Source organism: Glandiceps talaboti, chromosome 18 (assembly GCF_964340395.1).
Source record: "Glandiceps talaboti chromosome 18, keGlaTala1.1, whole genome shotgun sequence".
NCBI lineage: Eukaryota > Metazoa > Hemichordata > Enteropneusta > Spengelidae > Glandiceps > Glandiceps talaboti.
The window spans coordinates 23,176,484-23,189,484 of record NC_135566.1 but is presented as its reverse complement, the minus strand read 5'-3'; the positions used below and the strand labels follow the sequence as shown (position 1 = coordinate 23,189,484).

The following is a 13,001-nucleotide window of genomic DNA, read 5'->3' as shown; positions in this document are numbered from 1 at the left end:
GTTGCAGTTGTCTTCCTCTCCACCTGGATATCTTCAGTTGGTCAAGGCGAATCCATGACATTCCAAAAAAGAAAAGTAGTGTTAGATATTGAGATCATGGCTTGATTGTTACTCTTTGTTTATTTCAATAAAAGTTGAAAAATTTATATGAAAGTTGTAAGAATTCGACATCCAACCAATTTCTAATCAAACTAAATTGTGTATGTGTGTGCATCATTTTGAATGTATGTATGTATGTATGTATGTATGTATGTATGTATGTATGTATGTATGTATGTATATTTATTTGATTGATTTTAATCATTGAACCTTAGGGCACAATGACCTATCTGTGTAATTACATATAGTTATGGAAACTCAGCTTTCAAAGATAATAAAAGGCTTTATCAGATTTGAGAACAACTTTTTCAGTTAAAAACAAAATTTTAGTTGATATGATATTGTTTGCCAAAGATTGATGGCAATGTAGAAGAAGAATGTACAGTGAAAGTTGGCTGTGTATTGCACTATGCAGTTACATATGAAAGGAGATTCGATCATGATGGTTGAGAATCCATCAGATTTATCACACGTAACGTTACTGTTATCCGTCATGTAAAAGAACAACCCAGCTTGGAAAATAATGAACTTACTTTGATTTTATATGACATTCATTATTAATAATACAGCCGTATGGCAACACTTCCTACTGTAATGAATTACACTCGATCCACCCAGACTTTGAACAACCAATTTTACATGGGAGTGTATTGATGAGTTCATGGACTTGCGCAATATTCACATGAAGTTGGTTGTTCAAAGTCTGGGTGGAAGTAGTCTATTGCAAACGTATTTGATTTGAGAGATCAAACTGGTGTGCCTCACATGGCGAATTATCTTTACTAGATGGACTTTGTTTAGTTAACAATGGCCAGTGATTTTTAGCGTTCGAACGTTATAGTCTCCATCTAACATTTTAGTTGAAACAAAAGTCATCATCAAAACATGCAAAGCTGTACAATTACTTACCCAATGCTTTGAATATCACTGACAAGGTTGGCACAAACGCTGTGCTATGTGCTGGTAACCTGACACTGTATGCACGACTAACCAGCTAACGACCGCTGAGGGCAGCCTTGAATTTCCTTGGCACACATGTATGCGATGTGTGATGGGCGATGTACAATACCAAAAACCATTAATTATGTAAATTGCTCATTAATATTCGTCAAATGTTTACCAAAATCTAATCAGTTCTTGCTATTACCTTACGAAACATATCTATGAAATTTCGTTCGAATTGATGCAGCCGTTTTTTCGAAAATGGTGATACAGACACACACACACACACACACACACACACACAGAAACACAGACTTCATCTCTAATATATAAACTTCCTTACGAAAGTTAAATAGCACATATGTCCTGTAATGCTTTTATGAATAATTTTCATTATTAATGAATTTCGGTAATTAGGCTATATCTTAAGATTGCATACTTTAATTTCAATTTCAATATGATAATTTAGTACATAAGTCAACCATAACAAAGCATGTGTCCTAGCATGTTTGTTGATGTAACTTACAGTTTTAATGAATAATTTGCATAATTAATGGCTTTCAGTAATTAGGCTTTATCTTAATAATACAAGCTTCAACTTTTATTTAATTTGGTACATACACCAACCCTAATAATGCACACCTGTCCTGTGAAGTTTGTTGATATAGCTGTTGCTTTTAATGAGTAATTTGCATGATTAATTATTTTCAGCTTATATATTGAGAATGCACTTTTCAAATTCCATATAATTTGGCACATACATCAACTATAACAAAACACACATCTACATTAAGGCCTGTTGGCCTAGGTATTTACTTTTAATGAGTGATTTGCATAATTAATGATTTTCGGTAATTAGGTGTTATCTTAAGAATGCAAACTTCAAATTTCACTTAACTTGGTACATCCATCAACCTTTATAACAAATCATACGTGTTTGATGTTGTTCATCTAGTTTTTAGCACAACTGAACTGAGGTTCAGTAGTGCTATAGGGATCACCTGGCATCTGTCTGTCTGTCTGTCTGTCTGTGTAAACAACTTAAAGTCAAAAACCGCTGAACAGATTGCCATGATATTTGGTGGGTCCATTACCTTAGGTGTCTAGTTGGGAAATTGTTCAAATGAAAATGATCGCATCAGAAATGTGAATTTTATGTTTTAAATGTGATTTGTTGTATTACAAAATGCTTTGATTTCAGCCTGGAAATGAAAGATTCTTGTTTTATTGATGCAATGAAATCATTAAATCTTTTATGGGCTACTTCACATGTCAGTGTCAATGGCGTAAAGATTAACATCTGTTTAAGGTCGCTTGGTAACCTAGGCCTGTTTTTAGCACAGCCGATTTAAATCTTAGACACTATGATTAAAACAGGTTCATATAAAAGCACAATCCTTAGGTATTAAAAAAACCAGTTTGTACAAAGACGTGTTTCGGCATCAAATACATGTTCTTATTACCTTTGAAATTGATTGCTCAAACATTATATCAGTTCTCAAAACTGTTGACTTACGTGTGATAGCTCGTTTTTTTCTAACAACATGCACAACGTCAAGTTAAAGTTATGGCCACATGTATGATGTATGACTTATGTAGAACACGATCCATCAGTGTGCAACGGGTAAAGGTAATTAATCTAAAAAAAAAACCTAAAGTTTGTTGCATCAATAACATTCATTATTGTGAAACTGGCCAGCATATTGAAATAAGGTGGTACACTATACTGTCAGCGCTTGGAATAATTTATACAAGGTCAATGTGAGCAAAATAGCTTTAGGAACAAAAACATGGGGAAAAGTGAACACGTATTTCTAATGGGTCAGTGCTACTTCCACTCATACTGGTGCACATATTGATGTGTTGTTCTCACTTAGACATTTTGTTCTCAACTTGTCATGATACATGTGTACTCATACCACTAAAATGTATACTACAATGTACGATAAAGTAAACTTAATCTTTACAACAACAATAACAACATTACAAACCAATATAGAACAACTGGTTTAGGTTGAAATATATCGGCGAAAGTTATGTAACCCCAGTCCCGTCATGTCAGTTTCACGCTTGCTCATGATTTAGACATTTTTTGAAAGTTCTGTGTATTCATGGTATGAAGGCAATCATTTCAAAGGTAACCAGAGTGTGTTTTTCATATCAATACACATCGATTCCGTAAAAATCCTGAACCTGTCACGAGCACGTCCACTGCGGCCGAGTCTGATGACAGATGCCAGTCACGAGACACTCCGTAAATATTTCACCTGTTTGTGAACTCCGCGCTCATATCAAGTTGTAAACCTATTTTAAGGCCAAGAAAAAAAATTGTTTTCTGGTGAGTTTGAATCACTTAAATACCCTGTCTCGGTCTTCTTTTTTCTCGTGTTTGTCCAGCCAATCCAGAGTGCAGATCCAAGGGAAACACAAAATAAGGTTGGCACGAAATCCTTGAAAACAGAGTCTTTCTCAGTGTAGAGCAGCTTACCGTAGCGTCATGGTTTACCTTACGTCGACGTTGGTGGCGCACTTTCGACATGAAGCGCATGTGCGACCAGACGATCAATCGATTAATTACTCAAATTGGTCATTAATATTCATCGGATTATTACCAAAACCTAATCAGTTCTTGCCATTACCCTACGAAACATGTCTATCAAATTTTGTTCGAATTGATGCAGCCGTTTGTTCGGAAATGGTGACACACACACACACACACACGCACGCACACACAGACTTCATCTCTATTATATAAATTCCTTACGGAAATTAAAAACTACAGTTGTGCTACAATACAATTGGCACTATTTGTAGCACAATACAAATGAACTGAGTTTCAGTAGTTCTATAGGCATGTCTGTGTGTGTGTGTGTGTGTGTTTATGAATAAACGTTGTAATTTGTATGTAGATATACCTAGCAACAAGATCATGCCCATAGCAACATTAAGTGATGATGTATATTGCAGATATAACACCATAGATAGGTAGGCATGGGAATAAATCTTCAAAATATGTATGTAAATACCCGGTATGTCTAGCAACAAGACCACATAATCATTACAGAAAATTAAAATGTACTGTCAACAGTTGTGCTACAATGCCATTGGTGTTTTTATTCTATTCTATTCTACAGGCAAGTTCAATAGTTCATCCGTTGTAGGTGCACTATTGGATTTAATTACAGACAAGGATGAGAATGTGCGGACTATTGCTGCCATTTCTTTGGCTAAAACTGGTTCTACATCAAACCAAGTCACCAAGAAATTGATGATGCTACTCAATGACAAGGACCGATTAGTTCGTGAGAGTGGTTGTCTTGCCCTGGGACATTTGAAAGTAAAACAAGCAGTACCCAAACTGGTACAGTTATGGTAAGTACATATTGTGAACTGGCAAATTTTATTTTTAGCAGAACTGACTAGTGCTATAGGCATGGTGCTAAAAATGTGTCCTTTTGGTCAAAAATCTTTAATTCCAAAACTACTTGGCAGATTTGGCTTAAATTTAACAGGGATGCATGTGGGGGTGCACAGATGAATCAATATTAAACATATCATGATCTCATCAGTAATATGCAAACTAGGTGTAAAAATGTGAAGTTTAGTGAAAAAAATTATATCTCAAAAAGTACTTGGTCAATGAGACTGAGACGTGGTGAGATGTTTCTAGAAGTATTATACTGCAGATTTTCTTGCAAATATTCTAATACAATTGGCCCTAGCAACCATGACCACACCATTAGCAACAACCAAATGGCAGTATATTCTGGTCGAATAACAACATCATCTGGTAGGCAAGTGAGTAAACATTCAAAAAATGTATGCAAATGTCCCTACCAACCATGACCACATCCATAACAACAGCCAAACGGTGGTGTACTTCACAATGATAACGAGGGATTAATAGACAAGTGAATAAACATTCAAAAAATGGATGTAAATTTGCCTAGCAACAAGACCATGCTCATAGCAACAGCCAGATGATCAGGAATATAGCAAAGATGACATCAGGGATTCATAGTCAAGTGAATAAACTTCAAAAAAATGTATGCAAATATGTCTAGCAACATGACCACGCCATAGCAACAGCCAATTGATTGCTATTATTGCAAAGATAACAACTGGGTTGGATTAGCAACTGGATAGTCATTCACCAACTGTACACCTATACCTAGCATGGATCAACATGTGGATAAACATTTTTAATAAACTGTACAGTTGTGCTACAATGCCATTGGCGCTATTTTTTATATTTGAACAATTTCCCAACTCGACATTCAAGGTAATACACCCACAAAATATGATGGCAATCGGTCCACCTATTTTCGACTGTAAGTTCTTCACACACACATCCACACATGCGCACGCACACACACTTTACCATGCCTATAGCACTACTGAACCTTACCAGTTCAAGTGTGCTAAAAACCAATTGGGAATAATATTTAGATTTTTTGTAGGGATGTTGATTTCAGTCTCTAGTTAGCACAACTGAACTAATGAAGTTCAAGTGTAATGTGTCTGGGTTTCTGTCTATCCGTCCATCTGTTTGTGTATGTCTGTCTGTTTGTCAGTGTGTGTGTGGATGACTTAAACTCAAAAGCCGTCCAATCGATTGCCTTGGTATTTGCTTGGATCATTACTTTTAGATTTGTAGTTTAATTGGGAAATTGTTCAAATGAAAATGATCACATCAGAGATGTGCATTTTGGTTCAAAAATGTGATTTTTAGTCAAAAAACATAAAGTCAAAAGTTACTGGGCACATCGGTCTGAAATTTGGTGAGACAATCTTAGGGATTAAAAATTGTTCATGACGTGATGATCCAATCAATGATATGCAAATTAGGGCTAAGAATGTGTCTTTTTGGTTAGGGGCCGTGTCATTTTAAAACTGACGCACAAGAAACGTAATTTCTTCATTTTAGTTTAAAACCCCCTCAAAACGAAATGTCTTAATGGGAAAATGTATTTTTATATCAAGGGTTCGCACAGTCCTGGAAAACCCTGGAATTTCAGACCCTCCCTGGAAAACCCTGGAAAAATGCTCCCTACCCCTGGAAAACCCTGGAAAATGATCGTGATCGATTAATATTGATGATCGACATGTCTGTGCTCGAGCCATCTATTCATATGATTCACTACACTGAGTCTCGTAAATGTGAAATTGCGAAAATATTTTAAAAGTCTTTCACCTCCATGGTGAATCACGCTGATTAAACCCAGACAGTCAACTGATCGCTCCACGAGACACTTTGCCCACAGACCGTGCCTATGCGTAGTTGAATGGGCGCCGCTATGTTTGTTTCGATCTTGCGTATTGCTACTCCGAGTCCAGTCGTCATTTCAGCGACATAATATTGTAACAGTCCTGGGGGTAACAGTAGGTCTGTTAGCAAGATTATCGTATCATTATAGCAAGTATCAAAGCATCACCAACCATGATTAGAAATTGTTACAAGGTTGGCGCACAAGTCGACATACTACAAGCTCACGCATGGCAATACTAAGGCCTAGGGAAGTGCAGTTGAATATTTCCGCATTGTGGAAGTACGGTTTTGACTTTTATGTCATCGATAAATAGGTATTTGTTTTACATGTTCTAAAAGAGTAAACTATTTTTTTAAATGTTTGTCAGTACAGTAACATTCCTAAATGGTCAAATTGAGTTGAGAAATTGCGATGTTCCGCAACACGTGGCGTGGCGTCCGTACATAAACATTGAGATGCAAGGGATGAACATATTCAGTTATTCATAGCGCGAAATTTCGTTACGTAAATGACGTTTTTATTCAAAATTTTGAAGAAAAAAATTATTTTGGTGACCTATAAATCTAGTCACATCAAACCGTACAATAATGAGGACAAACTTTAGTTTTTAATTTGTTTTTTTTTCTGCATATGTCTGACTTAGATTGACGAATGCAATTCAAATAATAAAACATTTTACTGTCTCTGCAAAACATAGTTTCAATTGGAAATTGTACATGTATGTACCAGTTCTCATGCTTTTTAGCCTTCAAATTCATTTCTGTTGCGTCATTTGTATTCACATGTTGATTGTGGCCACAGCTTTCACATACATGTTTCAACTATCACTTGAAAACATCTACAAATCTGTTTGGAATTACTAAACTTATTTCAGGCGATCAAACTTTTTGGTTTTCACGTTAATAGAAGGATTGAATCAGTAGAACAATCCACTTGTTGTGAGTGCTGACGTAAACATTCGCAATGCCAAGCTATCTACGACAACTTAGCCCAAGTTTAGATGTCAGGTCAAGTATGTGACATCTCATCGGTAATTTCCGGATTTACATTTGTATTAAGTTCACGTTATACCCCAACATGGCCAATCTTCGCGTAGGTGGATTTTGGCAACGTCCTCTCCAAATAGTCTATTCAAATCAATTATCGTGAAGGTCCTTTGAAAGTTGCCACTGCGATTGAACGATCGGCTCTGATCACACACCCACTTTGTTAACTTTCGTTGACAAGATCACATGTCATTAAGTACGTAGTGGAGTGCAGTGTTGTTTATATTTGTATACAATGAATTTCCTCATGTCTAAACAGCTGACATTCATTGACCGATTTCTTTCAAACTTAAATTGATAATGAACTATGACTTACATATGCACGTCAATTGGTTTTTGGATATGATGCAATTTAGCCAACTTGGAGCCATTTCGGGGTCAAAAAATGTGGTTTTTGGTCAGAAAAGATAAATTCCAAAACTACTGGGTGGATTGGCCTGAAATTTGGTGGGGATGTTCTTAGAAGTAGTATTCGGCAGATTTTCTGTAAAACATTTTGGCCCTAGCACAATGACCATGCCCATAGCAACAACCAAATGGCAGTGTGTTTTGGTCCAATAACAATATCATCAGGTAGGCAAGTGAGTATACATTCAAAAAGTATATGCAAATATCCTTAGCAACCATGACCACATCCATAGCCACAGTCAAATGGTGGTGTTTTCTACAAAGATAACAACAGGGATTTTTAGACAAGTGAACAAACTGTTTAAAGATGTGTGCAAATGAACCTATCAACAAGGCCATGCCCATAGCAACAGCCAAATGATCATGTATGTTTTTTGGGACTATGTCTTTGACAAAGGCTTGTTTGAATTTGAAATTTCTTAACACCTCATTGAGGTGAGCCAAGACAAGAGGTGATTCTATATGTGACTAGGCAAGATTTGTAACCTAGAGGTATTACAACGTCAAAACTGTCCAGTATGTGTATTTGTTTAATGTGTCAGGATTTCTCTACTCCAGTTTAAGGGACCGGTCAGTTTCTTCGGCTGGGGGGAGGGGGTCACCCTGTTTTTGAAATTGGCATGGGGGGGGGGGGGGGTCGTGCTAATCTATAAATGCTCATGTACAATTAATAAAACTGACTGGCAGAATGTGTTTCTTTCAACAGAAAAAAATGTTGAATGAGACTGTAGAACACCCTAGGAATTACCTTCAATATGTTCCTTTTTTTAACAGGCGCAACGATACAATATCACATGTTCGTGAAGCAGCGGGAGTTGCTCTGAACAAAATAGGTGGTGAAGAGGCTGAGAGGGCTATGCATATAACCAAAGTTCTTTCTGAAGAAATCAGACTGCTGTCACTGCGCACTGGTCTTCCATCACAGTAAAGCAACTATTATAAACATTTTTAGCACAACTGAACTGATAAGGTTCAGTAGTGATAAAGGCATGGTGCGGTGTCTGTCCGTCTGTACTAGCTGTCTGTCTGTCTGTCTGCCTGTCTGTGTGTGTGTTTATGTGTGTGTGGATGAGTTAAACTCAAAACTGCTGGACTGTTTGCCTTTATATTTGGTTGGGACATTACTCATGGTGTCTAGTTGGGAAACTGTTCAAAGCAAAATGACAGGTGTGTGATTTGGGTAAAAAAATGTCATTTTTGGTCAAATACTTAAACCCAAAAACTACTGGGCAGATTGGTCAGAAATTTGGTGGGAATGTAGTCAGCAGTGTTTAGATTAAGAATTGAACATTACATGGTGATCCTATTAGTGATATACAAATCAAGTCTAAAAATATGTCCTTTTGGTGAAACATTTATAATTCCAAAACTACTGAGCAGATTGGGCTGAAATTTAATGGGGATGCATCTGGGGGACGTGTAGATTGTGTATTCGCAACATGATCCCATTGGCAATATGCAAATTAGGGCTAAACATTTTGGTCAAAATCTTGTATCTCGAAAACTAAATGGTGAATTGGGCTGAAACATGGTAGAGGTGTTTCTGGAGGTATTAGTCTGCACTTACTGTTCAAAACACAAATGGCCCTAGCAACCATGACTATGCCCTTAGCAACAGCCAAATGGTGGTGTATATTTTAAAGATAACAACCAGAATGAGTAGGCACGAGAAAAAAGATTTCTGAAAATGTTTACAAAAATGCCTAGCAACAAGACAACTCCCATAGCCAACAGCCAAATAATTATATATATCTTTTGTAATCCCCGAGTAGATACAGTTGTGCTACAACACCATTGGTGGTATTTTTTCTTATTAGAATTTACAATGTTACTTGCCACACAGTCAAAGACTTCAGTCCATTTAAAACCTACCACAAATGTTTACATTTTCTAAAAGAAATTGTATAGAATTGAAGTGCTCCTGCTACAAAAAAATTGTGAACAGTTGGCATAAGAGTGAAGAGCGCCCTCTGTGGCATATATCCAGTTTTTAGTTAAAACACATTGTCAACATAGAATAATAAAATCTCTGGTATTTGTACTGAAAGTGGAACCAACAAATTTTAGTTTTATACTAGTCTACTCAGAGCCTGCTTTTATAGTTATCTTTGACAATTTCAATATAAACTGATTAAAATAAACCATGATCAAATATGCGAAATCTACACCCTTGTTCATTTAATGTTTACAGTCAATGTAACTGCTAACATTACCAAATTTTGATATAATCTATTAAATATAACACACTATAGTCCTAATCAAATATAACACACTATAGTCCTAATCAAATATAACACACTATAGTCCTAATCAAATATAACACACTATAGTTCTAATCAAATATAACACACTATAGTCCTAATCAAATATAAGACACTATAGTCCTAATCAAATATAACACACTATAGTTCTAATCAAATATAACACACTATAGTCCTAATCAAATATAACACACTATAGTCCTAATCAAATATAACACACTATAGTTCTAATCAAATATAACACACTATAGTTCTAATCAAATATAACACACTATAGTTCTAATCAAATATAACACACTATAGTTCTAATCAAATATAACACACTATAGTCCTAATCAAATATAACACACTATAGTTCTAATCAAATATAACACACTATAGTCCTAATCAAATATAACACACTATAGTCCTAATCAAATATAACACACTATAGTTCTAATCAAATATAACACACTATAGTTCTAATCAAATATAACACACTATAGTCCTAATCAAATATAACACACTATAGTTCTAATCAAATATAACACACTATAGTTCTAATCAAATATAACACACTATAGTTCTAATCAAATATAACACACTATAGTTCTAATCAAATGTAACACACTATAGTTCTAATCAAATAAATGTAACACTATAGTTCTAATCAATTAAATGTAACACACTAGATCTATGATCTTGAAATTCTTTTTCAAGGTCAAATAGCCATTATTATCTTCATAGCTTTTTGAATAAAACATTTCAAGTGATGATATTTTAATCATGTCTTGGTTTTTACTATGTGAAGCATATGCATGTCACTTTAATAATTTCACAACCTTGACCTGAATAGCAAAATGGTGGCCATGTTTGTGATAACTAAGCAAATTTCGCCAAAGGTTTGATACATATGGACACCATTCAAATGTCTACCCTCACAATATCAATGATAAGCTTTCTAATGAGACATTGACCTTTGACCTTCACGAAAAATATCAAGATGAAATGACCAAAACCGTTCTTTCTATGGTAACTCAAGAAGTCGAATAAACAAAGACTTTTAAACATGTAAATGTCTATACCATAAAGTTCAGCTTTCTTTTTTTATATCCTGACCTTTGCCTTTGAAATCCATAATCAAGGTCAAATAGCAAATTGGTCAATAAATTTTTAAGTTTTGTATAATCATTCAAATTTGCATAATAACGTTGCCATAAAACTCACAAGTTAGGGACTATGTGTTCCATTGAAGGCTTGTTTTAAAATAATTCTACTTTGATGAAATACAACCATATAAGTAGTGAAGTACTATTTCTAGTAATCATAGATTGGAGAAATTTCCTTATAAGCTAAATAATAGTGGGAGAATATTTTGTGTATTATGTACTGCATCAATAACAACAGGAATGAATCAGCATGTGGATAAACATTTTTTAAAAATAGAACATAATCAACTGTACAGTTTTGCTACATCACCATTTGTAAATTCCAGTTTGTTTATTTGTAGGTTGCAAAACACCATGTTAATGTAATTAAACTTCATAGTGTTGTACACTGTAACAGGGTTTGTTTGTAGCCCCACTGTCAGTGACAGCTGAGCAGCACTTAAGGGTCAGGTTGATTCTCCGTCATCATCTGTCATCAATCCATCAACTTTTTTTATTTTCATCTTCTTCTCCAAAACTGACAGTCAGAATACTTTGATATTTGGTCTGCATGTTCCTTGGGGGAAGGCTATTCAGATTTGTTCATGCCAAATTGATCTGTGCCATTTTCTTTTTGATTTTTTTTTTAAATCAAAAATGATATTTTCAACTTCTCAAATACTACTTGTCAGATTTCTTTGGTATCTGGCATGTAGATTGCAGAGGGTAGCTTACTCAGATTTGTTAATATCAAGTCAGTAAATGTTCTCTTCTTTTTTTTTTTCTTTTTTTTTTTATGTATGTTTTGAAAATAAGAAATTTTGAAAATATATAATAAGCATTGTGACCGACACCATATTGGAAATCAGCCCACTAGACGTGAAGTAAACAGCCACTTTTCAAAAGACACCATTGATGGCAAGCAATGTAATATGCTTTAGAATTCTACACATCATGCACTCTCAACGATAAGTGTCTGTTCAAAACAGGGTTGCAGACTTCAAGCTTCTGAAAGTTAGCATGCCTATTGCGACCATTTTGTGTCATATTGCTTTAATGAATTGAGTTCTTGACAAAACAACTGCAAATGCCTTTGACTCAGTGAGTAGAATGTTTTTTCATTTGAGCATACTTAGGATAGTTGAATATTGATTTAAGTCCTTTTTGGTTCTATAAACGTTTTGGTGTAATGCTGACCTTTGTGTTTTGTTTCACAAAATTCACCACAGTTTTACTACATGAAATGCAATGTATGTACTTTGTCGAACAAAGGGTGACTTTCCATCATAAACGTGTCTTAATAAGTTGTAAGGTGGAAGCATATGATTATGTTGTTGAACTTAATTTGTTTGATACACTCCGATTGATGTATGACCTCGTCAATATTTGACACTGAAACTTTCATCAACGTACATAATGTTAGTGTATTGTTTTGAATTTTAGGTTCACGTGAGTACATACACTGGCATGCATGTCTCATCGTCATTATTGACAGAGCACTCATAATCGATCGTCAATTGCACTTTGTTTAGATTTTTAGCACAACTGAACTGATAATGTTCAGTAGTGCTATTTGTATGGCAAAGTGTGTTTGTATGTCTGTGTGTTAGGTGGCTTAACAATATTGTTACACGCCTGTTAAATGCACCATATTTGGCATGAATGTTCTTTAGGACCTTTTGATTGATTTTAGATTGGGAGCCCTCTTCACTATTTGCATAACTTTGCATAAATCAATAAAATTCAAAATGGCCTCCACCATGCTTTAAAAATCTCATATTTCTGGAAAATAGCGTACTTATTTGAGACATAACAACCCAAAATTTGCCACATATATTATATTTCTGC

At 35.1% G+C, this 13,001-nt stretch overlaps 1 protein-coding gene across 2 annotated transcripts in view; it reads left to right on the top strand.

Annotated features, from left to right (window-relative positions):
• The window catches only part of LOC144449144 (protein tirA-like), a 125,134-nt gene that overhangs the window by 102,574 nt on the left and 9,559 nt on the right, over nt 1-13,001 (top strand). Inside the window, exons 9-10 of one of the 2 annotated variants that reach the window (XM_078139610.1) lie at nt 4,176-4,413; nt 8,540-8,689. In XM_078139610.1, the coding sequence (XP_077995736.1) occupies nt 4,176-4,413; nt 8,540-8,689 (388 nt within the window). The remainder of the gene's footprint in view (nt 1-4,175; nt 4,414-8,539; nt 8,690-13,001) is intronic. The other variant, XM_078139611.1, reaches the window with a different exon arrangement.